Raw genomic sequence first — 27,840 nt, 5'->3', positions numbered from 1 at the left:
AAGGGAGAAAAAAAATCAAAACCTACATGGTTCTGTGTGAAACATAACTTAACTGTGGTTTAATCCTGAGTTCAATTTCTCTAGCCACACCCAGGCCTGATTACTGCCATACCTGTTCTCAATCAAGAAATCACTTAAATAGGACCTGCCTGACAAAGTGAAGAAGACCAAATGATCCTCAAAACCTGACATCATGCCAAGATCTAAAGAAATTCAGGAACAAATGAGAAAGAAAGTAATTGAGATCTATCAGTCCGGAAAAGGTTATAAAGCCATTTCTAAAGCTTTGGGACTCCAGTGAACCACAGTGAGAGCCATTATCCAAAATTACCCCAAGAGCGCAGCGACGACTCATCCAAGAGGTCACAAAAGACCCCACAACAACATCCAAAGAACTGCAGGCCTCACTTGCCTCAGTTAAGGTCAGTGTTCATGACTCCACCATAAGAAAGAGACTGGGCAAAAATGGCCTGCATGGCAGAGTTCCAAGACGAAAACCACTGCTGAGCAAAAAGAACATTAAGGCTTGTCTCAATTTTGCCAGAAAACATCTTGATGATCCCCAAGACTTTTGGGAAAATACTCTGTGGTCTGACGAGACAAAAGTTGAACTTTTTGGAAGGTGTGTGTGTCCCATTACATCTGGTGTAAAAGTAACACTGCATTTCAGAAAAAGAACATCGTAGTGTGATGGTCTGGGGCTGTTTTGCTGCTTCAGGACCTGGAAGACTTGCTGTGATAAATGGACCCATGAATTCTGCTGTCTTCCAAAAAATCCTGAAGGAGAATGTCCGGCCATCTGTTTGTGACCTCAAGCTGAAACTAACTTGGGTTCTGCAGCAGGACAATGATCCAAAACACACCAGCAAGTCCACCTCTGAATGGCTGAAGAAAAACAAGACTTTCAAGTGGCCTAGTCAAAGTCCTGACCTGAATCCTACTGAGATGCTGTGGCATGACCTTAAAAAGGCAGTTCATGCTCGAAAACCCTCCAATGTGGCTGAATTACAATAATTCTGCAAAGATGAGTGGGCCAAAATTCCTCCACAGCGCTGTAAGAGACTCATTGCAAGTTATCGCAAACGCTTGATTGCAGTTGTTGCTGCTAAGGGTGGCCCAACCAGTTATTAGGTTTAGGGGGCAATCACTTTCACACAGGGCCATGTAGGTCTGGATTTTTTTTCTCTCTTAATAATAAAAACCTTCATTTAAAAACTGCATTTTGTGTTTACTTGTGTTGTCTTTGACTAATATTGAAATTTGTTTGATCTGAAACATTTAAGTGTGACAAACATGCAAAAAAATAAGAAATCAGGAAGGGGGCAAACACTTTCACACCACTGTATATTATGCACTTCATTTTTCAGTGTTTATTTGCTAAAAACAAGTGATGGGCAAACTTGACATGGTTTTATAAACGATGCATGCTTCAGCAGGAAAGCGTTTGCTAAATTCCTCTCAAGAGTTCGTCTAACGATTGCATTTGGGAAACCCACGCAATTACTTTGTAAAACACAGTCATTAATCCTGAAAAACAACATCGGGAAACCCACCACAGATTATTGTTACTTCTTTAGCTCAAAATCCAGCTTTGACGAAGAAGAGGGTATGTTCATCATTCTCATCCAGTGGCAGTCTGGTTCCCTATAACACGCAGTATCTCCCTGTTGACACTGTCATCTTGCGTATTGACGTTTGGATTACCACGCAGCCCATACTCATAACTGAAATAAGAGTGGTGTTATTCATTACTGTATTAGGTAGCTGTAATTCCAAGGAAAATACACAATTAGGCCATAAATCTACTAAATTGCATATTAATATTTGTTACTGTAGCAGTAGTATGTGCTACACAAAGAAATTATGTCACAATGTATCGAGCATATAGATTCTAAATAGTAATACGTGACTAATAGTAATAGTAATTTGTGACTAAACAAAAGTAATCTGCATTTGGCTTTTATGTTTTTTCCTTAATATTAGTCACAAATAAAAAATTTACAAAAACATATTAACAATGCAATTTCAATAATAGCATACTTAAAAATGTTTGAATATTTATGCAGTAAAATTGTCCTGGCACTGCTCCCTCAATTTAATTTGACAATAAGAACTGAAAATCATTCCAGAGTCATTACTCACACAAAGAAAAACCTGGTACAGATATTGTCTGTGTCTGGAACAACCCAGATTACACCATGTTTCTTCAGTTGAGGAGAAGTGATAACTAAAAAAAAGAAAAAAAGGAAGAAAAAGAAAAGTATTCTTTACAACTGACCAAGTTAACAAACCAACAAATCTGAAAAGACATTTCCTGTACCTTCACATAAGGCTATGCATTTCAGATTCCTGTCTTGCAAAAACAGTGGCTGGTCTCCCTTCCCCTGAGACTGTAAGAGAAGAGTAAAAAGTATACAGGATAAAGTTTTACTTCATTTACATATTATCAACTAGCTACCTAATATCCCATACCTAATGTACACCTGTGAGTCTCCCTTTGGATAAACAAACAAACAGTCAGTTCCCCCATTAGATCATTACATTAGATCAATATATATTAATGTACCATAGAGCTGCATTGTCTACAGAGTGAAGTATGCAAAGACAATGCACACATTCAAACCTGCACATGTGTGTCGGTCTTGTAATTTGCTGCTGCATCCTTTGGTGCACTTTTCAGCCATATGTCATTTATCCCTGTGAATACAGAAACCAACGCATTAAAATGAGTCTTCAATCCAATTAATGCCCATTTATAGTTGCAGACATTCAATTAAAAAAAAAAGGTCAGTTCAAGTTTCCCCAAGAGTATTTGGTTCTTACCTGAGTAACCAGAGGAAATGCTTGACATTGGGCTGACGTAGATACCATTCCCATACGAAGCTCCATGGAGCTAAACAACACAGGTGATCAGATTTACTCTCCCCTTCTCGTGGCAAAATGAAAGGACCAACAAATGCCCAAAAAGGCTCAACACAATTATAAAAGACATGAAAGGATCCACTCATTGATACTGAAATGTGAACATTTATTCTTTAAACCCGCTCTCTAGTATGGATGTCATACTAAGTAAGATGGCACCCACCTTGAAATTAATAAAGCTTAACAATGAATGTACAGTCAGGTCCATAAATAGTGGGACATCGACACAATTCTCATCTTTTTGGCTCTATACACCACCACAATGGATTTGAAATGAAACTAACAAGATGTGCTTTAACTGCAGACTTTCAGCTTTAATTTGAGGGTATTTACATCCAAATCAGGTGAACGGTGTAGTATGTGCCTCCCACTTTTTAAGGGACCAAAAGTAATGGGACAAACTAACAATCATAAATCAAACTTTCACTTTTTAATACTTGGTTGCAAATCCTTTGCAGTCAATTACAGCCTGAAGTCTGGAACGCATAGACATCACCAGACGCTGGGTTTCATCCCTGGTGATGCTCTGCCAGGATTCTACTGCAACTGTCTTCAGTTCCTGCTTGTTCTTGGGGCATTTTCCCTTCAGTTTTGTCTTCAGCAAGTGAAATGCATGTTCAATCGGATTCAGGTCAGGTGATTGACTTGGCCATTGCATAACATTCCACTTCTTTGCCTTAAAAAACTCTTTGGTTGCTTTCGCAGTATGCTTCAGGTCATTGTCCATGTGCACTGTGAAGCGCCGTCCAATGAGTTCTGAAGCATTCGGCTGAATATGAGCAGATAATATTGCCCGAAACACTTCAGAATTAATCCTGCTGCTTTTGTCAGCAGTCCCATCATCAATAAATACAAGGGAACCAGTTCCATTGGCAGCCACACATGCCCACGCCATGACACTACCACCACCATGCTTCACTGATGAGGTGGTATGTTTTTGATCATGAGAAGTTCCTTTCCTTCTCCATACTCTTCTCTTCCCATCATTCTGGTACAAGTTGATCTTTATCTCACCTGTCCATAGGATGTTGTTCCAGAACTGTAAAGGCTGTTTTAGATGTTTGGCAAACACTAATCTGGTCTTCCTGTTTTTGAGGCTCACCAATGGTTTAACACACATTTGACACACATACACCTACCTCCTGGAGAGTATTCTTGATCTGGCCAACTGTTGTGAAGGGGTTTTTCTTCACCAGGGAAAGAATTCTTCTGTCATCCACCACAGTTGTTTTCCGTGGTCTTCCGGGTCTTTTGGTGTTGCTGAGCTCACCGGTGCGTTCTTTCTTTTTAAGAATGTTCCAAACAGTTTATTTGGCCACACCTAATGTTTTTGCTATCCCTCTGATGGGTTTGTTTAGATTTTTCAGCCTAATGATGGCTTGCTTCACTGATAGTGACAGTTCTTTGGATCTCATATTGAGAGTTGACAGCAACAGATTCCAAATGCAAATAGCACACTTGAAATTAACTCTAGACCTTTTATCTGCTCCTTGTAAATGAGATAATGAGGGAATAACACACACAGCTGAGCAGCCAATTGTCCCATTACTTTTGGTCCCTTAAAAAGTGGGAGGTACATACAGAAACTGTTGTAATTCCTACACCGTTCACCTGATTTGGATGTACATACCCTCAAATTAAAGCTGAAAGTCTGCAGTTAAAGCACATCTTGTTCGTTTCAGTTCAAATCCATTGTGTTGGTGTATAGAGCCAAAAAGAGGAAAATTGTGTCGATGTCCCAATATTTACGGACCTGACTGTATATTAAGTAAAAGTTTCTTAGCTTGCCACTTCAATTTATTGTTATAAAGCAATAAATAGTTTATTACTTATGAAATGAGCATGAAATTTGCTTGCTCCCAGCTTCTGCACACCTCCACCACCCCAGCTACCACCAGTTGTTTGGATATACTTGGATATGATGTTTGGTGGACAACAAATCTTGACACGTCATGCACACACACCAGGCTACACACACACACACACACACACACCGACATTACTCCCTTAGCTATATAGAGTAAAACTGCAGCCTGTGCTATCGGTTTTAATGGTAACAAACTTTACCTGGAGCCTCGTTTTCGAGGCAACAACCAAGCCATTCCTCAGGATGGAGTGCCAATTCTCAATGTGAGACCCACTGGAAAAGAACAGAATTATGATAGAACACATTTTATATCTTATTCCATCACACCATCCAATTCCAACACAGTTAATAGCAATACATCTTAGTACTGAATATATACTATTGTCTGCAGTGACCTAAACAAATAAATACAGACATAGAGATGGTCATAAGAGAAGTCATTATTCTAGCTTCATTTTTAGTGCATTGTGAACTCTGAAAAGTGCTGGGACCCACTGAAAAGCAAAGGTGCTGCCATAAAGCCTTTTGGCAGCTCTGAAGTTGGACTCTTTGGCTGGAGGACTGCAGAGGAGGAGGAACTGGTGAGGGGTGCGCATGAACTTCAGTTGCTACAACAACAAAAATAACATGTAAGAAAAGACCTCCATGCTTCAGTAAACATCCCCTACAAATGCAACAGGCTGAATCTTGAGGGATGCATAGACCATCTACCACACATATAGTAGTTAGGAAGGCTGGGTTATAGAAGGTGACTCACTCTGCTTGCTGGGAGTTTAACTATGTGTGATCTGTTGCTGGATATCACCCTAGAAAAGGAATACAATTCATTAGTTCTCTCATTATCAGATGCTGTGCAGCAAGTGAGACTAATCTCCATGCAGTCGTGAAGATATTCAGAAAATCAGTCTCATGAAGTGTAAATACACATATCAACCACTGATTCTAAAGTGCACGGTACATTTTATTTTTCATAAAACCTGTAAGTGAATGTATTGCAGACGTTTCTCCCTCTATTTGTATCCTGCAGTTCAAATAACAAAAAGAAAATATTATTTTGCAAATATTTTTCTTCTTTTGCCAACTGTATACAGTTGAGAAACATATTTACTCTGTTTTCTACACTAAAGAAGAAATTTGAAAGGCCTAGCAATCCACATTTGATAATGGTATGTGGCTGTATTTGAGCACCTGGATGAGAATGAGTGTTTTTTATTTAGTGATGATCGACTCATAGCCGGACATACTTGAGCATACTCTTAAAGGACATGTGAACACATTATTTATATTTAATTGAATAAGTATAGGAACCATAAAAACAGTGAATACTGCATTTGGGAATTACATAAAGATTGTGCAATATGTGCAAACTACTTTAAGGTTCTCTTATTTCTCTAATATACAATTGAGGAGGAACAACACACTACAGCATCAGAGCTCTATTACCATTGCAGTAGAGGATATGCTAGTGGATCACGTTTGTCCAACTGTTTCTTCATTTCCAAGCACGGTGTCTGTAAAGAGACAACATAGACATGCACTGCTTGAACAAACTTTATCCATTACACGGGCCTATTCCAATCATTTTAATTAAACAAATTCAAATTTGTCTTTAATTCTTTTTTTATTTCAAGAGGCCTAGGCATGCAATGGTGTGGCTGGGCTCTTTTTGAATAGTAGATACAGATCTGTGCTAGCGGTTTACTTACTATAGGGAAATACACCTATGAAAGTATGACCTGAATGACTTCTGAGTTCTGTCAAACCCATCAAATGAGTGATAATCTTCATACTGTACATCATCTTTCCAGGTGGAATGAGTGATTAAGATTTTATCTGTGATATATATTCTATAAAGCATTAAATGACCACTTTTTACAAGGGAGTACTCGTTACTGAAATATTGGCATGAATACGCAAATGCAACAAGACAGCTTATTTTTACCTGGGTCATTTCTCTGATTGATGTAATGTTACCAAGGGCTCTCTCAACTCGATCATAGTCCTTTATCTGTAAATAATGAGAGTTTAGAGACATTTACAGACTTTACAGACATTAACAGTTATCAGAAGAGTACATTTAAAATATACATACAAAAATATATATTTTAACAGTCATTCAAAAACTTGTTTACAAAAGAAAATGGCACAAATGTCTTCATCTTTACAGTTGTCATATGCCATGGAAGTTCATACTGTAATGTTTAATAATCCGTACCACAGTTTTATGAGGTCATAATATTGCAAAAAAAGAAGCAGAAGTATAAAGGCTATTCTTGTGCCAAATCAGTTATTACAGTCCTTTGCAGTACAGCAAATAGAAATACACCATCAATAATGTGGGAAAGGTTAAATATACCTTGGGATTGAAGGCCAGTGTATGACGATTGTTGGGGTCAACAACTGAAGGATAAGGGCTAAAAACGATATCCTTCCTTTGGGATTGTAATGCAGATCGGCACATGGAGACCAATAAGTCCACAACCTGGGGAAATGGAGAACCAGGCATTAGTCACCATTCACTATGTGCACACAAACAAAACAACATGCATAGTACATAGGGGCGGCATTGGCTCAGTCGGTAAGAGCATTTGTCTGGTAGTTCGAGGGTTTCCAGTTCAATCCTGCCGTGGGTGTGTCGAAGTGTCCCTGAGCAAGACACCCAACCCCTAAATGTTCCTGACGAGCTGGTTGGTGCCTTGCATGGCAGCCAATTGCCGTTGGAGTGTGAATGCGTGCATGAATGGGTGAATGAGAAGCATCAATTGTACAGCTCTTTGGATAAAGGCACTATATAAATGCCCACCATTTAAAATGCACAGTGGGCTCCAGAATTATTAATTATTTTGTGCATTGCCAGTTAGGGGTGCCAATAGAACCCACAGTTATACACTCTGTGACCACTTTATTAGGTAGACCTGGACACCAGTTTGTTGATGCAAATATTTAATAAGCCAATCATGTGGCAGAAACTAAATGCTTATAAGCATGCAGATGCAATCAAGAGGTTCAGCTGTTTTTCAGACCAAATATCAGAACGGGGAAGAAATGTGATCCAAGTGACTTGGGCCATGGAACAAACTCCCCGTTGAGGTCAGAACAGTAGAATCTCTTTCCATCTGCAAGCGCAAACTGAAGACACACCTCTTCAAGCTGTACCTCTCCCTGTCCCTCCCTACCTCCTTGTAAACCTTAATTGTTGTCTTGCTGCGATATTAACTTGTGTATCAGGATGTTTAGTTTGCCTAGGTAAGCGGTTTGTTCATACATTTGCGTGTTGCGGTATTAAAATTTTTTAAAATTAAAATAAATACTCAGTAGTGCATACATATTTAACTGTATGAAACTGGTTTGATTGCTTGGTATTTGAGCACCAGAAGAGAACCCAGTGAATATAAAACTGGAAGCAGCACTAAGATGCGTATACAGTACACTTTGGACAGTGTTACCTGAGCTCCTGTGGCAATTTCATCTGCTGCTTTATTCATGACTCCCAGCGTTTGGAAGGCAAACACGCACAACTCACGTTCACAAACTGTGGGCTGCAAGGAGAAAGATCATCACTGCACAGAACCACAGTCAACAAAGTCCCATCATAGGGACCACAGTCACATCACAGGAACCAGTCACATCACAGGGACCACAGTCACATCACAGGAACCACAGTAACATCACAGTCACAACACAGGAACCACAGTCCCATCACAGGGAGCACAGTCCCATCACAGGAACCAGTCACCACAGTCCCATCACAGGGACCAGTCACATCACAGTGTCCACAGTCACACCACAGGGACCACAGTCACATCACAGTGTCCACAGTCACATCACAGGGACCACAGTCACATCACAGGGACCACAGTCACACCACAGGAACCACAGTAACATCACAGGGACCACAGTCACATCACTGGAACCACAGTCACATCACAGGAACCACAGTAACATCACAGTCACCACAGTCACAACAAAGGAACCACAGTCCCATCACAGGGAGCACAGTCCCATCACAGGAACCAGTCACCACAGTCCCATCACAGGAACCAGTCACATCACAGTGTCCACAGTCACACCACAGGGACCACAGTCACATCACAGTGTCCACAGTCACATCACAGGGACCACAGTCACACCACAGTCACATCACTGGAACCACAGTAACATCACAGTCACATCACAGGAACCACAGTAACATCACAGGGACCACAGTCACATCACTGGAAACACAGTCACATCACAGTTATAAAACACACAAATTAACATGTATATTCCAAACAGTATGGCAAATGGTACACGCCCACTGAAAAGCTTGGAATCACCTTGCCTTTTCTGCTTTTTCCGATATCAAATCATTTAGGGTATCCACACTTTGCCTTACTGTTTCCATTTTTTTTTCGGGAGACATGCTTTGAGTTTTTTTTTTTCTTAACTTTTTCTTTTTTTTGGTTAATCAAACATTATCCAGAGGGTATTGCATGACATGGTTAGTACAGTAAAACCCCTGAACGAGGGGGTCTTTGTCATAATAATGAACTGCATAATACCTGCAGTTATAATTTCTTGAAGAATATTTTAGTGAAACGGAAATGGTGGACGAATTCACGTTACTGCGGGGTTTCACTGTATTCAGCTTTCATGCCATCAATCAAAACCAAATCACATTAAAACAATCACATACTTAAGTGAACATTTCAAAGCAATTTATGATGGTGATAGTTTTGGTGGGGTTTTGGAGTTCCATTTTCACTATGTTGCAACAATCAATTGAACTCTTGAAACTCCTATTTTTGCCCTTATTTTACTTTGAACCACCCTTATGCAGCTGAATCATTGTATATCTAATCTTAGCAGAAAGATCTCCTTTAGTCATTTTACATGCACATGACAAAGAAATCCGCAAGGCAGCTAAGTGTGTGGGTAGCTTATTGTCTGAATGTCGCTTTTGAAGGCAAAGGCCAATATAACATCATTGACACTTTTGGATACAGCGTTTTGATGGGAAGGATGGATGACTTAAGGGGTAGTATGGTGCGCAAAAGAAAGAGTGGACAAATATGGATATTTGATTTATGTACATGTGGAGGCTTTTCTGTCATTTTCTGTTAAATATGCTTAAAACTGATCTCTTGACTTTTGCACAGTACTGTAGATATGACTGGAGAAAATAAGCTTGTGGCTGAAGAGCTGGAGAACTTACTCGAAGCATCGGCCCATTCAGAAAGATGTGAGCTTCATCACAGACCACGCAGTACTCACTAAGAACCGGGATCCTCTGCTCTGCATATTTCATGGTCTGCAAACAAGCAACACATTTAAATAATACAAAAACACAGTTCCACAGATGAGAGCAGACAAAGCAAAAACAAAAGCTCACCTGGACAAGGAAGCCTTGGTCTCTCACTGGTATTGATTTTGCACCATAGTTTGGCTATTGACATAAACAGGAAAACAGCATTATCATTTACACCATATTATAAAATTTCCATTTATAGCATGTATTATCTTAAACAAATAGGATGACTATGAGCCAGTTGGTCATCAAGCCCTTTTACAAAGCTCTCCATTAATTCCATCAGATCGCAATAACAATGTGACAATATATTCCTTTAACACTTAACCTTTTATTATCAGTTTTATCTGAACATTTTATTACATAGCATTTTCATTTCAGAATGCACTTTGTATTTTAACTGCTTTAAAACCATTTGGCCCCCTACATGCTCAGAAAGTATACTGTGTACAGCACATATGTGGAATGCCCTGATATTTCTGCAGTCTTCCTGCCCTCAGTGGTGAGAGTGCTGTGTACTGTTCTCACCGCTGCAGAGAGCACGCCCAGGAGTCCTGAGGTCAGAGAGAGCCTCCGGCCCTCCGGCCCTGGGCCCGGCTCCGGCCTGCCCAGCCTGTGGTGCTGGAGGTCCTGCTCCTCGGTGCCCCAGAGGAGGCCGCTGGCGTCCTGTTCCCAGGGCTCCTGGAGCTGGTCCAGGAAGCTGTGGGGCCGCAGGGAGGCGCAGTCCTCCGTCTCCCCCGCGGTGGGGCAGGACTCGGACAGCGCTCTGGGCCTGACGGACGGGCTCAGCTCACTCTGCAGCTCCAGGGCTCTGTGGGGCCTGCCGGCACAGCCGTCCTGGGTTGTGTGTAGCAGCTCTGCCTCTGACTCTGACTCTGACACTGCGTCCGCTTCAGACTTCAGCTTCTTATTAGCCTTTCCATATCCATAAGGGGGGTAGCTGGGTGACCTACCATCACAGTGTTTAGGAAACAACATTAATGCGTACTTGCAGACTGTCAGTCTTTGAGCTCCCAAATGAAAACTTTTTATCCATGCATTTACTTCATTCCCCAACAGAGGCAGTCCTACACTGAACCACAAGGGGGCCCTCCACAGGACTCCAATACACGGTCTGCCGGTGCATCACTGCACTTAGAAGCAACTACAGACCACCTGAGCAATCCTTCAGTCCCTGGAATATTGATTTAATTTACAAAACCTGACCTTTACTGCTGTCTAAATCATTATAATCAACAAAACTGCCACAGTGTCTATCGTAGAGCAGTATTGGATCTGGACCTGCATACATCCTTTCACAAATGATTAATGCATGTTTGAGAAAGCACCGGAATACAGTATAAAACAACCATCTGATTTTTGAGTTCTCGCAGATAAAATCAATACAAACATACATAAAATAATAACAAGGTAGAGGAGGAAGAGGGGGGGGAGAAGAAGGAGAAGAAGGTGATGATGATGATGTCTCTCATCAAAAAGAACTTGCATCCCTTGCAGCTTTCAATCATTTGTAGTACTCCCCCCACTAAAGACTACCCAATGGTCACTAAATGATAAAGGAACTCAAAATGTTCGCTTCCACTGTCTATTCAGTTGTAAGCATGCCTGGAAACCAGGTCACAACTGACATACAAACTCATGCGACTGGTAAACATCCTGGTTTCTCCATTACAGGGAGTACACCTTGTGTTAAGGATTGTAGGAGGAAGTAACATTTTTTATGAAAAGGTTTTGTGGTTCAGTCCCTAAGATACAGCACAGATGAGTTCAATGACCCATTTTAAAGTGCAAAAATGAAGTAAGCAAAGGGCATTTATACAAATTATGGTGACATGAAAATTAAACTTTCTGATGACATGACATGAGTGATTCATCATTACAGTAAAAGAGAAAGCTGCACTCTATAGATCATATTTAACCACTTTACCTGCGCAGGGTTGAAAAGATGTGCAGTGGTGATTTCACCGTCTTATCGGACAGCTTTTTGCTGACTGAGCAGTTCAGTTTTTCTTCACAGTGATACTTGCACTGCTGTCTGACAAATGTCTGCATTATTCTGAGAGGAAGAACAAATCAATAAATAAGCCCTGACCTTTTAATAAAGACATATTTAGAAATCAGGTTTTGGATTTCCATACTCTAGTCTGTTTATCAACACATGCTGATATTTTTTCAGTGTGACATCGAAAGTTGTGCTCTAAATATGTTGAGGGGGAACTTAATCAAAGTTTCAGATCAGACTTGTGATTAAAAGGCCAATTCTGCTTGCGTGTCATTTTAACAAACTTACTGTTTCAGCTGATGTCTAATTCCAAACCTTTCCTTTGTCGACTCTTGGAACACATCAACTGTCGGTTCTGAAAAATACAAATTTCGTATTCACCTTCATATAAATAAATAAAATGCAAATCCACAGCATTGGCAAAGACATGTAAAAATGGCAGAAAAGAGAAGGTAAGGAGGTAACAGCAGGACAGAAATGTGTCATTTTCCTTTGGTGCAGCTATATAAACAACAAAGGAGGTAACAGCAGGCTGAATTTGTACAGAAATGTGTCATTTTCCCTTGGTGCAGCTATATAAACAACAAAGCATCACGTCATCAACATACCAATGGTTTGTATCACTTTATAAAAATGCTTTTAGACTGCCTCCATACCACTAACCAAGACAACAACCAGTGTAAAATGCAAGTGCTCGAGCAAATGTTCAGGTTCCAGGCTTCATGCTCTGACCTGGCCCGTTCAGGTACTGTGAGAGGGAGCAATGCAGCCGAATGATCAGTGCCTCTCTGCGGATCAGATCCCAGGCACAGGCAATGTCCTCCTACGAGAGGAGACCACAGTTCTACAATCTGACACTACTATAGTGTCTGTACTATAAAGACATGAAATTATTGGAAATATTACATTAAAAACATTATTCAAAGCAAGTAACAAAGAGTAACAGTGCTAGGTTTGTTATATATGGAATACATTTTGTTCTTATATTATTTTTATACATACAGTACACCCATACATACATACATACACACACACACACACATATGTAGGGCATTTTACATAAGTGTGCCTCTCTGCAGACCCCCAAAGGCAAGCTTTGGTGAAGAGACGGTGCTTGTCAATACAGGACTATTGCTCCCTCAATACAGGACTATTTGCTCCCATCATTGTGCTGCCTCTGCGCAATTCTGCCACCTCAGCGGAATGCTGCCAGAACTGATGAGTTGAAATAGCACTGTATAAACCATGGGTTTTCCACATACAGTTTTTGGTGTCTTTAAATAGCTAATGTTGTGGGAAAAAGTTTGGTGTCATTGGTGGTGTGGTACACTGGCTGCTGAATAAAGATCTTGTAGGAATAAACCACAGGAAATGCAAGTTACCTGTGAGTCAGCATCCAGCTGTGCTACAAAGGCTAACCAGGTTTGTTAGACATAATATAGACATAAAGAGATGTTAGCGATAACATCAGCAGGAACATTGTTGTTGCCGCCTTCTTGTGACTCTTTATTTGATGATTTGTTGTTTTTCCTGTAAACCTTGGGTATATAGAGGGAAACGTGGAATGGGTCGAGGACACTCGCTAATACGACTTCCTGTGCACCATTTGCGTATAGCCATTCGTATTACATCTTGTAATTCTTATAACACATTGTCATTCTATTTCTACAATGCACATTGTTGAATAAATTGTATTAATATGAACCTGCATCCTCTTGACTCACACCACTGCACACTCAGCAGTTTAAAGTCCTAATAGACATAGGCAACCTAGGACACCTGCACCCCGTAGTCACTCACCAGTGCTGCCACAAGATACATCAGTATCATTGTAGGCTATACAGGCTACAGGCACGTCTGTGACTACATAGATAGATAGCGATCGTATAGACCCACACTATTGGCAGACATTTGCAGTTCGTTTTGCTGAACTGTTAGAACAGAGGAGCAGTTGAACTTATCTTTTGGAGTCAGATTATCTTTTGGAGTCAGATAAACGAGAACAAAATTAACCCTGTTCCAGTAGCATTGGTCAGACTACACGGGTTTCCTTCACTCTCAGATACTTCCGCCTTTTGGTGTATTTGGGGGGTTCTTACACATACATACACACATATACATATACACACACACAGACATACATACATACATACAGACACACACACACACACATACAATTTTATGCATACTTACATCTAGGAAACTGACATCAATACGTAAATCTATGTCAACATCATCAATTGCATCATATTCCCTAGAAATAGAAGATTTTACATGTAAATGTATGGTACAGGCCACATAGTTCTGCTACAGCATGTAGTACAACTGACTCAATGGTTTTCCATGTTTAAAAAAAAAACAAAAACAAAAAAAACATGGCATTTTAGCAAATAATCATTATGAATTCTTAAATATACAATATATTGCATCGTGAAAATAATTTTACATTTATCCTATAACTTTCTGCTATGCATCTCTGATGTCATCCACATTATCAACATCATAAAATAGATAAGCTGAGGGCTGCATGTGCATTATGTTCCAGGGGCTAGTTCAGGAAGCTCTTTGAGATCACACTACAGGCATGGCTAATCGCAGACCAGCAGCTCGTACTGCAGAAGCTATACGCCATTTGGTGTAAATGAATTAACAATGAAAAGGGCCATCAGGACAAAGTTAAGAGTCAGAGGATAGCCGTTTCCACTGACTTGCAGCCTGATTAGTGGTGATAATTACCCCCGCCACAGGAGAACACTTCACATATACCACACTGACAACAAAGAGCTGAAATGTACAGCTCCTGTGCCCAAAAAGTGTAATCCTTCATGAACTTTCCTCGCAAGCACAGAAAAGCACAACACTCAAAGAAATTGTTGTATGATGCAGCCCATTCTTTTCAAATTATACACTTCAAGCAATGTCTATTTTTTTAATAAATATCTGACCCCAACTGCGCATGCCTTTCATACGCTCAAGAGAAAACTTAAGGGGACTAGCCCCTGTAACATGCATGAGCTAAGTGTAATGTGTAATACAGGCCTGGCAGAGCATCACCAGGAACACACCCAGCAACTGCTCATGTCCACTGCATGCAAAGGATAAGCAACAAAACACTAAACATGAGAGTGCCCACACCAACACAAAATAAATAATAAAAAGTAATCACCTCACACGGCCGGGAGCCAGAGAGAGGCGCAGAGAGAGGCGCAGAGAGAGGCGCAGAGAGAGGCGCAGAGAGAGGCGCAGAGAGAGGCGCAGGGCTATTCAACAGCACCACGGCACAGAGAAACAGAGACTGTGTTCTCTTTCTCCATCTCCCAATCTACATCCCTTCTTCCCCCTCTCTCTTCCAACTTAGTTTGACTTAATTCTACAACAGTAATATTGTACATCATGAAGATATGACAGAGCAACAACTACAAATAAATTAATTTGAAGGAATTTAACATGAAGCTTACATGAAGAAAAGTCACACTTAAGCAAACAATTCATTTGGCTGAAGAACAAATCAACAGACAAAATCTGAAACCTACCAATGTTACTGCACAAAGTGACAGTACAGTATAAGATGAAATCTGATTTTGGGTCTGCTTTAAAAACATTGAAATCCAAGCATACGTACGGGAAACCACAACATGAAGGATACTACAATCACCATTACTCTTCACAAAGTACAGCTTTAATGGCACCACCTCTCACAGAGCTTCTACCACCATCCTAACAAGTGTTCTTAACATTCCAGCCGACTCATATCCCAGGTCCAATGGTACCTTCACTCAATGTGTCATAAACCTCCTGGGCTGTATGTATGGAATCACTTGGCCTGAGATGACGTGTGCTGCTGCACTCTAAAACAGTGAAGAAATCCAGATAACAGCCCAAGTACACGCCTGTCCAAATCGCTGGATGGACAGTGAAGAGAGTAAATGAGATGTTTTGTGCGTTACCTGAGAGATACAGCGTTGGGTCCGTATAGCGCCCTCACGGCAGCCAGGTCAGACTCCAGCTGAGGGTGTTTGCAAAGCTCTCCCGCATAGTTCACCTGTAAGAGGCACCTGGGATCAGACGCCAGGCTCTGTACTCCTCCGGTAACACAGCCATTTCCACACTACATACTCTATGGGAGGGATTTTTTATAGAACATATTGATATTACATTACATTACATGGCATTTAGCAGACGCTCTTATCCAGAGCGACGTACAACAAAGTGCAAATTAAACACAAGAACAAGTGCAAAGAGGACCTGAGAGGACAGTATAGTTACGAGTCCTAGTGTAAACATGCAGAAAATCAGAACCCTTTAAGAGTACAATCAACACTGAAATCCAAGCATACGTATGGGAAACCACAACATGAAGGATACACACAGGTTCTGTACTTCTGAACTCAAATGGCATCCTAAAGAGGAATCACACAGGCATCATACTGCTCTCTGTATAAAACTAGGAAATTATCCATCCGCTTTCATGAATATATATTTATTGTTGTCATTTTCCGAGAACACGGTGATATCAGGCATTGAAGACAGTGCTGTTTAGTTGGCAGTCATTTTCATAACGGAAAACCCAGGCTACAGTGACGGTGATAAATGAACAGGTTGCACTCCTTTCGAGTCCAACAGCCTCCCGAAAACCATTTTACTTTTGACTCATTTCCTCTCCCATTGCTCAAATGCAACCCTTCCCTTCCAGAGTGAGAACTGACAGACAGTGAAATACATGCACAGCAGTCTAAATGGGCACTGCTTTCTTTACAAGATAACCTTTATTGGTTACAAGTGTACAATTGTTTATACAATTGGCCAACCTTTTCCTCTGTCTAGACTAACCGCCTTCGCCACACCCAATCATATGCACGCTATTTGGTTAAAACCAAGGATATCATTGGCTTGATTGTCCATCAATTAAACAATGGAATCCAGAGCCACAGAGAGACTTGCCTCAACTACGTAGATATATTCAATAGAGGGGGGATCTCTGAAGCAGCAGAATGAATCACAAATCTCACACATTTGCAATTCTGTTTTCATTGGTACAGAAATGCAGTGCTAGTGCTAATGCTAGTGATAAACCCCAGCCCACCAACTCACCTGACCCCCATAGTAGTACCCATCAGAATCATCTTCTCCTTCAGAATCCTCCTCCACGTTACTATGGAACTGAATGACACAAGAAAGGAATTAGCTACACCCACCACTGGGATGAAATTTGGCCAGAGCAGCAGCAATTTAGACTGCACTACTTTCTTCATCGCTTATTTCTCAGATGCAAAATTCTTAGACCAAATTTCTAAATTAAAGTAACTTCCTATAGACAGACAAACATATACCAATTTGGGTCAATTTAACACGATGAGCAGAAATTACAGTAGACAAATGTGTGAAGTTTTGATATGTTACCTGTTACACTTTTTCAAATGTGTGAAGTTTTGATATGTTACCTGTTACACTTTTTCTTTAATTGTGTGGTATGAAATCTTAACTTGAGAAACCCAAGCTATGTTTTATACTGTGAAATTACTTATAGCCAGCTTCTGACTGGGTTTCATTGTCAATATTTAGATTTCTGAAGTATTACCTACAGTTATGTTTTTTTTTTTTTTTTAACATTAAGAATAGCCATTTTAAAGTTACAAACTCATATTACTGAAATGCCTAGTTGCTGCTAATGTTGACTTACTACAAAAACAATGACACTGTAATTGTGCTGTGATATATACAAACAATCCTTATAACTTCAAGGAAATATCAGATTTCTCTGATATCAAAGTTCCAAGACACATTACCTGGTTTTTGTCAATCTCAAGTTTTGATTTGAAAGGCAGGCAGCTTGTGGCATTGCTGTTGATTCTAACTTCTGTTCAGAATTCATAGAACAAAGCACAATGAGGCAAGAATCAGACTCAGTGATTAAAATAAGGGATCTGAAAGGGAACAGAACATCTGAATACACCCAAAGCCTCAAACTTTCCCTCCCGCACTTTCTTCTTTATTCCTCATTATATTTATTTATAGTAGCATGGTCTTAGGTTCACACATCCATAATAATAATAATAATTATTATTATTATTATTATAATTATAATAATTAATAATAATAGACCATGTAAATTTTTAACAACATTAAAAATGGTCTCGGGTTCAAAGGCAACTCTCACCTTTTCATGGAGATAATGTACCAACTTACCTGTTGTTATTCTGTGGAAAATTACAGGAATAGGATCCCTCGTAACCAAAACATCATCAATGTTTTCAGAATTAGACACACAGGTATTATCTGGGGGGAAAAATGTATTTTTACATTTTTTTATTTTTCATTTCATTGGTTGAACAAAAACTGCAATTTGCCATACTACCTTAAACAGATACAGCCATAGATGCCCAACTATGGACAAATAGATTTACAGAAACAAAATCAGAACTGAGTACAGCAGGATCAATGAGAGAATTTAGATTTATTACAAAAATAGCATGCTGCCAACATCTAGCCAAAGATAACACCATCCTCTGTTATAAACTTCTCGCAGGCCTTCCTATATCAACCATTTCCACTTGCTGCATCAAAAAAGCCTTTTTATTTTACTGTCATCAGCTCCTGATTGCTAGTTTGTCTGAGAGAAGCAGACATCAGTAAATGCATGAATCCATCTTGACACTCCAGTTCTCAGAGAAAGGCTTCATAAAGGAACACCTCATCCAAAGAGAAGAGACGGCAATACTCCTCACTAGAAATATGCGCTAATGGTTCTCAATACTCACATACTGTAATTACATTATCCAGAGCGACGTACAGTTGATTAGACTAAGCAGGAGGCAATCCACCCCTGGAGCAATACAAGGTTAAGGGCCTCAAGGGCCCAACGGCTGTGTGGATCTTATTGTGGCTACACCGAGATTCAAACCACCGACCTTGCGGGTCCCAGTGATGCCCCAGTCGTGTACCTTAAACACTACGCTACAGGCCGCCTTGCAAACAATAAATATATAAACTAAGTTGGTGGACGTTATTACCTACCTGGGTAATCTTCAGAAACATGCACAGAATATGAAACCCTGTGGGAATGAAACATGATTTAGTATTTTGCTTTGGTCTTAAAATATCATGAAACAGCCACTGTCAAAGACATTCAAAGGCAGTACATGGACTGCAAATATCCTGTGCAATGATAATGCAGCATAAAATAAATATTGTTAAAACAGTTAATGGCTCTAGCTAAATAAAGCACAACCCCAAATCAACATGAAAACTGCTCAGCCAAATGAAATTAACCACAGAAAAATCATACCAGTAGCAAACTGTTTGACATCATTTATTTTAGTAGCAACTATGAATACATTGCTAATATGTACAAATTTGAGGACACACAAACATGCTAACCAGAGTGACGAACAGTTAATTGGCCTAAGCAGGAGACAATCCGCCCCTGGAGCAATGCAGGGTTAAGGGCCTTGCTCAAGGGCCCAAAGCTGTGCAGATCTTATTGCGGTTACACCGGGATTAAAACCACCGACCTTGCGTGTCCCAGTCATTTACCTTAACCATTACGCTACAGGTCGCCCTAACACCATTCATGGGAACCACATAATGAAATGCACACCACTATTCAGACAATACATTCAAGACACAACACACAAGCCAAAACTGCTATTAATTAAACATTAATTCAAGTAATCTCTGGAAGATGTTTCCATGGCAGACTGTGGTAAACTGAAGTTACCACAGTCCAAAAATGGAAATCACTCCTGATGCCTACAAAGTCACTCTTGGAATGTGATGTAGTTCAGCCAGTCAAAGCTTAGCTAAAACAGAGGGTACCTGAATGCTGCATTCAGCAGAGAACAGTGTAAAAAGTCTGTCATAACATGAGCAGCGTGTGCCCATGTGATCTATGTTCTGACACAGCTCCATCAAATGTACTGTTATGTGAAAACTGGGCAAGTATCAAAGTACCTTGAAGAACTCTGATAGAGCTTTTTGTGTAGAAGTGAGTCTTAAATAGAGATCATTTTTACACTTTTCATTAGATTTTAAGTATTAGCCTATATCTGATTGGTGCAGCTATGAGCAGATATGAATGGTATTTCCTTCACAGACTAGTATTATTTCTATGAGTCACACGGGATTTTTTAAAAATGTTGATGGCTGGAGATTTCCATTTCACAACCATATTCTAAAGGTCAACTTCATGAAGCCCTCTAGATATCACACCAGGGAAAGCTGTGAAGCACTTATTCCCAAAACAATTATGCGGTTAGCAATTTAGCTTCTTTCCATCAAAGTTTAAATGGATTGGTAGGGATACTGAAGTACGTGTAGGCTGTCATCAGTTTTATTTAAAATAAACCTATGCTTACTTATCAGTGTGTATTTGTATCTATCTCTTCCAACATTATGAACACATTTAGACAATGGCACCGGAGCAGGCAGGGCCTTCAGGTTACATATATAACGCAAACTAAATGTAAGATGGGCTCTGTAGTCCAGGATGTTGAACCATTAAAAGTCAGCGCTGGCTGTCCCTTTTAATTTGAGGGTGTTTACATCCATATTGGGTGATGATCAATCTAGCGGATAATCTGCACTTTAACCTCACATTCATAGCTTAATTTCAAATCACATGTGCTGGACTACAGAGCCAAAAGAACACATACGGACTGCACTGCATACTGGAATAATGTGACATCTGAGTGACATCCAGAGCTGGATGGACAACCACCATCTAAAGCTCAACCCAGGTAAGACTGAAATTATATTCATCCCTGCCATTACCTCTCCATTTCCCTAGGGCATACCACACTGAAGCCAAAATTTAAAAAAATTTTCAAATAGGCCCTGGTCCTTATTTTTGTTGTGCAGGTAGCAGTTGAAATTGTACTTGCCTCTAGGGTCTTTCAGCGCACTTATCCCTGGTTATGGGTTTGCACTTTGTTGTACGTCGCTCTGGATAAGAGTGTCTGCCAAATGTCATTAAAGTAATGTAATGTAATATAATGTGATGAATAATATATTTACGACAGGGTGGTGATCGTTCGGTTCCAGTACACTGGAAATGAGTTACTAACTTGATTTCAAATTCTCAGGACAATGTAATCGGTTTTGCAAATTAATCAAAACCGTTTCTGAAATTACAGCACAATAAAAGAACACTACCCTCAAAAACACACACTCTGAAAAAGCACCCAAAAAAACAGTTTCATACTCTACTCTCATGCTACAAAAAGGAAACATAACATGCATAACATAAACAAATCCAATGTAGAGCAAACCTAGCCAGCTCCCTAAATTTGCTACAGAATTACCTTTTAGATCCATTTGAAAATGTAAACGTGAACGTGGCGTCTGTAAATCGGAAGTCTGAAACAAGAAATTAACAAGGATTAACCATGGTGTACGTTTCACTGTAATGGTGAGTGTTATCCTATTTAAGTTACAAAATGGTGAAACACATTAACCGTAGGGAAAGTCCATTTTCAACGGGTGCGGTTTCCACGGCAACCTCAGCTGCGATTTTGTCTGTCGCCTAACGTTAACCAAGTTACTAGATAAGGTTAGCAAAGTTAACCATGTATTGACTAGCACAATATTTTAGACAGCTAATGTTATAGCAAACTTAGTTAAGCAAGTTGTCTACTAGCCAAGTACCTATTTGTACATACTTGTGGCATACAATTAACTTTTACATATTTAATCTAATAACGTTAAAACACTTGGTTAACTAACGAGCGAGCAGACTAACACGAACAGTTAACTAGCACTAAGTTAGCTGAATAAAGGCAGCTCAGGAGAGCATGAAAAGGTATCGAGGTTAGCTATGTGTATGCTCATGTATCTAGCTAGCTAGATAGATAGATAACGAACTCAGCAGGCTATCTGCATTCCAATAAAAAACCTAGTTCATGAGTCTGAAAACTCACCAGAAAAGAGGCAATCTTGCTCTGCCTCGCACCTTTGGATAACGATATCGACATCTTTTTGTATTCTCTCTCGTCTTGAACACATCCCCATAAAATACAACGAGCATATCATGTGTCTGTATGTGGCTTATTGTGCTGCAATCCCAGGTGTTTCTGGAGGATCGTGTTGGTTCTTATTTCTATAGCATCTCCTCGAACTAGCCACCAATATAATAATGAGACTCCACAGCTTCGCACCTCACTAGACCACGTTGTACCGGAAGTGACGACATCCTACCTTCGCTCATAATTTCGAAAGCGAAAGCAGCATTTTAGCTTTAAAAACAAAACCAAGTCTTGAAGCCTAAATAGCTAAATCATACGGAAACTGACTGACTTTACAATTCAATGACAATGCAATGGACCTGCATCATCGTACAGGATACCACTCAGATGGCAAACTGCAATAACAAAAACAAGTGTAACAGTCAGTTAGAGACAGGAAATTCAGGAACTGCCTTTTTGACCGTTTCTGGTCTGAAGAAGACAAACAAAACATATAAGTGCCTTCTTAACCCTTAAACACTGTTCCGGTCAAATCTGACCGATTTGCAACTTCCCTAAACCATAAATATAGCATTTTTAATCTGATTGTCTCAAGACCTTATGTTATCCTTCAGAATAGGCATTTAGACATATAAATTAAACTGTGGCCACTTTCATAAAATCTTGAGTGCTTTATTCAACTTTGTCACACCTGTGGGGTTCCTGGTCAAAAGTGACCGCCATAGGAAATGAATGGGTAAGACTATAATTTTCATCCAGCAGATGGAAGACATCCCCATACACACACTCATACAACTTCCATGTGCTTGTGTGCCCATCCCCCACATGAACCACACCTTCCACAAAACAATTTAAAGTAAATTATGGGAAGCAACCTCTTTCTCGCACTTATGTGCCCCTCCCCCCATGTGAACCACACCTTCCAGACAAATCAATTTTATGTAAATTATGGGAACCCACCTCTTTCTCGGATGTGCCCATCCACCACATGAACCATACCTTCTACAAAACAGTTGAGTGTAAATTATGGGAACCCACACACACACTCTTGTGTCATATGTTCCCAAGAAGGACAGAAATGTCATCTTGATGAGCACACTACACAGAGATGCCACCGTCAGCACCGATGGGCACAGGAAGCCACACATCATCCTGGACTACAACAGAAACAAAGGGGGTGTTGACTGCCTTGATAAGGTACAGTAAAGTACTTTTTCATCTTCATTTTTATTTTCCTGGATATTTCTGTAAAACATTGCATTTTTGTGTAAAACAGATTAACTAATTGTCCAATCTCATTTCATTTTATTGCAGCTTACTGGTACCTACACTTGCAAACTCAAGTCAGCCCGTTGGCCCGTGGCTGTGTTCCACAACATCCTGGATGTGTCTGCATATAATGCATATGTGGTGTGGACGGCACCCAGCCTGGAATCGGGGGAAACCCTTCAAGAGGAGACTCTTCCTGGCAGAGCTTGGGAAAGCTTTGGTTATTCCTCTGATACAACAGCGCCAGCACCTTCCCCGCACACCAGCCTCTGCCAGTCTGGTGAGGAGTGTGCAGGGCCCAGCCACTCCTCTGTCACGTCCCACTCACCAAGCACGGGGACAGAAAAGGAAGAGGTGCATGCTCTGTGTCCCCAGCAGTGGAGGCTGGTGACTTCCAGAATTGAGGAGGCCATTTTTTTCCGCTTGCTCACTTCACTCGCGATGGAATGTTCCCTGTTCTCTTATCTGTCTTTGTGCTGGCCAAAGGCATACTATTTGGAGTGTAAGCTACAGTCAGAAAGTTCTGGCTGATGAAATTCATTGTGCAGAGCTTAGCCTTGTGCCTTCCTGAAGAAATGACATTGCTGTAAGTCTATGAGCCTGCCTGATAATTAAGCTGAGAAATGACATTTGGATGTAATATAAATGCCAAGTGAACACGTGTAAAAGGCAGGAATTTTTATTATGTAGTTAAAAACAATTTTGTTTAGCTTACATTTTTCATTCTTCTACAGCTTCAACAGGTAATCACCAATTTAATCAAGTTTAGCATATAAAAAAGATAAGATAACACTTTCTTTATCATATGTAGTTTTATTCAATATATTTAATATAAAATATGTAAAAATATGGTTCCAGTTGGCTTTATCTAACGTTAACGTTATCCACTAGAGGGCAGCACTCTATTCGTATTTAGAGTGAATTTCCTCACAGAGCAACAATTCGGTAATTTGATATGGAAGATTATTAAATTGACTTGTAATAAAACGAAATGGACTACATTAAAAATAAAACTGTTCAATAAATCCCAAATGGTGTCTAACATGACCTATTGAATGTCATTCTCACTCCCTAGTATCTGGAATCTGCATATCTCCAGCCCAAGAGCTCAAATTGCGCTAGAATCTCGCCGACTTCCGAGGTAGTTTTAAGCAAAAGTGTTTGGCCAAATGAGCTATAAACTCCAGGGATGATAGCCAGGGGTGTTCGCTAAATTCCCTGAAAAGCACAAGTTGATAGGACACTCGTAGCCACTATGGCGAGTGTTTGTTTGACTGAAGTGACTAGCGAATTCTCAAAATGGCTTCTGTGTTGAATAGGAAAGGAAAGGATAGTTGATTCCAAATGAACCAGTAGCATGTGATTGGACGAACAAAATGTCAATCTTTCAGCCCTGGACACAATGCATGGTGAGGCCAGGCCTCCGTTGCCCACCCATTTTCAGCGATCTGGCCAATCACATATTGGCATGAAAAAAAATGCATTACATTGACTTCTATGAGAATCTCATTTCCTAGGGGAGGCCTGGCCTGGCCTGGCCTCCCTTAATACAAACTGATAGGGAAATCTGGCCTGTTGCTTTACAATTGCAATATTGGGTTTTAGCCATGGGAAAATTTAGATTTATGAACAAAACTAAAATAATATGAATATAAAAAATAAAAAATATGTTTTTTGTTAAAATAAATAAATAAAATAAATATATTTATTGTTTTTTTTAAATCTCTCTCTTCTCTCAAATTATTGGGGAGGCCAGGCCTCCTCCACCTCTATGGAGGAGCCTCCACTGGTCCCCAGAGATGTAAAAACCAGCCTTACATGCCACAAATGCAAAGCCTATGTTTGCAAGGGACACTCCAATCTGACCGCATGTTGCCACTCATGTGCGTGAATCAACACAAACGTGCACGCACGCACACACACACACACACACACACACACACACACAGACAGAATTCATATTCATGGTCTGATAATAAGGTGTTGATGTTCTGATAGTTTTTTTTACAATAAATGTTCTGATGTGCTCATGTCAATCCTCATGTTCTGATAATTAGATGTTGGTGTTCTGATAAGATTTTAGATTTTTTACAATAAATGTTCTTTGAGACACATCATTTCAGTGTCTGGTGATGTTTATTGGCTTTTATGTTAAAACAGACCGGTCAAATTTGACCGCGAACAGTAAATTAAGGGGGGTAGCAACGAACAGTGTTTAAAGGTTAAATGGTCACTGCACTGGCAAACCCTCAGCAGAGAGACTTGAATCTGCTGCAGGGATATGGCAACACAAGGGGGACATCAAGTGTGCAGTGAACCAAAACCTTACAAGAGGGCTCCAAAACAACAAATACTGGCTGGGGGTTGCTCAATTCAAGTAAAATTCACATAAAAATAACCTACATTTTAAACTCTGTTACACAAGCAGCAGATAGATCACTGTCAAAAGTAGGCGACTACATGACTCAGTGCATTTCAATTGCTCTGTTTGCCCTTTGCCCTTTGCCTTGTCCAAGAACCAAGCTGGATGCTTCATTTTGAAATACCGGTTAGGGTTTTGTGACTATACAAACTAATTGATAGTCGGATATCGGTTACCTGTTTGTTTTGCATGAGTGACCACTTTATTGGGCATTACATTTCTTTTTTTAGATGTATTAGTCTTCTGCTGCTATAGCACGTTCTGTGTTCAGAGATGCTCATCTATGTATCACTGTTGTAATGTGTTGTTGTTTGAGTTACTGTTGTCTTCCTTAAGGCTTGAGATGGCTGTGCATGGACATCCCAGGAGATCAGTGGTTTCAGAGATACTCAAACAAGCCTTGTCTGTCATCATCAATGATTCCATGGTCCAAGGTGACTTAGATTATTTTCTTCCCCATTCTGAATATTTCGTCAACTGAACCTCTTCACCATGTGCTTTTATGCATTGATTTGCTGCAACATGTTCACCTGATTAGATATTTGCATTAACAATGTATAATGCTGTTGATGGGAAATGTCATTTGAGAAGCTGGCAGTTGACCTCACCAAAAGCTACCAGCCTCACTGTGAAATTTAGAATCATGTGTTGGGTTCATTATGCAGTCAGTACAAAAATGTTATATCTTCTTATTCACCTCTCACCACCCAAGCCTACATTCTTCACTACCCTATTACCCCTGAACAACATCTTAACTTTCTTCCACCCCACCACAACTATAGCTGCTCACAAATTCCCACCCATCTAGGGACAGTGACAAGTTATACAATTCGCCAGTAAGAGCACAGCAGATGCTGCAGGCTTACAGAGTGGCAAAAGTGCATGGTGTCCACATTTGTGGACAGTTCATTTAACTCCATTTTGGGTTGGTTTATCATGGTTATTTTCTCCAAACCACTTGAGGGCAGTGACAGTAGATTGACAGTAGTTACTGTCAAGGTATTGAAATATACTGGTTGAGTGACAGACGTCGTAGCCAGTAGGATTGCTCTACCACCAGACGTGACGTCAGTCAAAGTAACCGGTAACGCGGGGGAGTCAAGAGTGGTTGGCGCACAGCAGACGTTGTTGTCAGTGTTCATAATCTACTGCCTGTGTACGTTCTAATAAAGGGGGGACTCCTGTGGAGTTCTGATAACTGCATCCAGTCTCAGTTCACTTGACATGGTGTCAGAAGTTTAAGTGAAAGAACCGATAAGATGGCAAAGTTTAATCCACCGGAAAACTTCAATTTTGAGCGACCGTCAGAATGGCCAGCCTGGAAACAGAGATTTTCGCGGTATCGGTCGGCTGCAAAATTGGGTGCCGAAGACGGAGAAGTCCAGGTTAGCACTCTCATTTACGCCATGGGCAATCAGGCGGAGAATATCTTCAAATCCTTTACCTTTGCTGCGGGTGAGAAGGACAATGATTATAACACAGTGCTAGCTAAATATGACGCCTACTTCATACCGAAAAAGAACGTTATACACGAAAGAGCGTGCTTCCACCGACGAGTACAGAAACAAGGGGAAACGGCGGAGTCATACATCAGAGCTCTATACGAGCTGAGTGAGAACTGTGATTTTGGACAATTAAAAAGTGAACATATCAGAGACAGACTGGTCGTCAGCATCCACGACAGAGAACTTTCCAAGCGAATGCAACTGATGCCCGACCTCACCCTAGAGACAGCGATACAGATGGTGAGGCAAGCGGAGGACGTCGAGGAGCAGATGAGCCAACAGCTGCAACAAGCGTCGCTCAACGTCCAGGAGGTGACACAGCAGCGGCCGTGGAGAAGAGGCGAGAGGCAGCCTGCTAAGGAGACGAGTGGCAGGTGGGAGCAAGCTCCCTCGGGAGACAACAAATGTCGCCGGTGCGGTAAAGAAAAACATAATGCCCAAGCCAAATGCCCAGCACTGGACACAGAATGTAGGAAATGTGGGAGAAAAGGCCACTGGGAAAGACTGTTTTTCTAAGTCAGTGAGAGAAGTCACTCAGGACAGTAAAGAGGATGAGGAAAGCTTTTACCTGGGAGCGGTGAGCAAAATAAACCTGGGCAGTACAGAT

The 27,840-nt window shown here is 40.5% G+C and overlaps 2 protein-coding genes across 4 annotated transcripts; one reads left to right on the top strand and one right to left on the bottom strand.

Annotated features, from left to right (window-relative positions):
* Positions 1 to 22,228, bottom strand: LOC133105542 (protein mono-ADP-ribosyltransferase PARP8-like). Of its 2 annotated transcripts, XM_061215709.1 has the most exons (26): positions 21,993 to 22,228; positions 21,378 to 21,432; positions 19,093 to 19,130; positions 18,265 to 18,354; positions 17,865 to 17,935; positions 17,170 to 17,238; positions 16,026 to 16,120; positions 14,272 to 14,332; positions 12,811 to 12,901; positions 12,367 to 12,433; positions 12,004 to 12,132; positions 10,605 to 11,025; positions 10,161 to 10,214; positions 9,984 to 10,079; positions 8,236 to 8,328; positions 7,146 to 7,271; positions 6,732 to 6,797; positions 6,233 to 6,300; positions 5,547 to 5,595; positions 5,285 to 5,397; positions 4,990 to 5,062; positions 2,824 to 2,893; positions 2,624 to 2,697; positions 2,321 to 2,390; positions 2,143 to 2,227; positions 1 to 1,724 (listed from the first exon to the last, which is right to left on the bottom strand). In XM_061215709.1, the coding sequence occupies exons 1-26, from the start codon at positions 22,102 to 22,104 to the stop codon at positions 1,622 to 1,624; spliced, it is 2,439 nt and encodes an 812-aa protein (XP_061071693.1). In that variant the 5' UTR covers positions 22,105 to 22,228; the 3' UTR covers positions 1 to 1,621. The 2 variants fall into 2 exon arrangements, with proteins under 2 accessions (XP_061071693.1, XP_061071694.1); XM_061215710.1 differs by lacking the exons at positions 2,624 to 2,697; positions 2,824 to 2,893.
* On the top strand, positions 21,349 to 24,906 carry LOC133105543 (uncharacterized). 2 transcript variants are annotated; one of them, XM_061215713.1, is made up of 3 exons: positions 21,349 to 21,484; positions 23,109 to 23,234; positions 23,352 to 24,906. In XM_061215713.1, exons 1-3 carry the CDS (start codon positions 21,482 to 21,484, stop codon positions 23,835 to 23,837), a joined length of 615 nt encoding a protein of 204 aa, XP_061071697.1. In that variant the 5' UTR covers positions 21,349 to 21,481; the 3' UTR covers positions 23,838 to 24,906. The 2 variants fall into 2 exon arrangements, with proteins under 2 accessions (XP_061071697.1, XP_061071695.1); XM_061215711.1 differs by having other exon boundaries at positions 23,106 to 23,234.
* Positions 24,907 to 27,840: the final 2,934 nt, after the last annotated feature.

Source organism: Conger conger, chromosome 12 (genome assembly GCF_963514075.1).
Source record: "Conger conger chromosome 12, fConCon1.1, whole genome shotgun sequence".
NCBI classification, from domain to species: domain Eukaryota; kingdom Metazoa; phylum Chordata; class Actinopteri; order Anguilliformes; family Congridae; genus Conger; species Conger conger.
Note: the sequence above shows the minus strand (reverse complement) of the source record. Positions and strands in the feature narration are given on the sequence as shown.

Coding starts and splice junctions, on each gene's coding strand:
- LOC133105543 (XM_061215711.1), top strand. Junction 23,235..23,351: donor GTGTTGACTGCCTTGATAAG/GTACAGTAAAGT, acceptor ATTTTATTGCAG/CTTACTGGTACCTACACTTG.
- LOC133105542 (XM_061215709.1), bottom strand. CDS start 22,104: ATGATATGCTCGTTGTATTTTATGGGGATGTGTTCAAGACGAGAGAGA. Junction 11,026..12,003: donor ATCTTTTCAACCCTGCGCAG/GTAAAGTGGTTA, acceptor CTGTGATGGTAG/GTCACCCAGCTACCCCCCTT. Junction 2,391..2,623: donor AGACCGACACACATGTGCAG/GTTTGAATGTGT, acceptor CTTCTCTTACAG/TCTCAGGGGAAGGGAGACCA.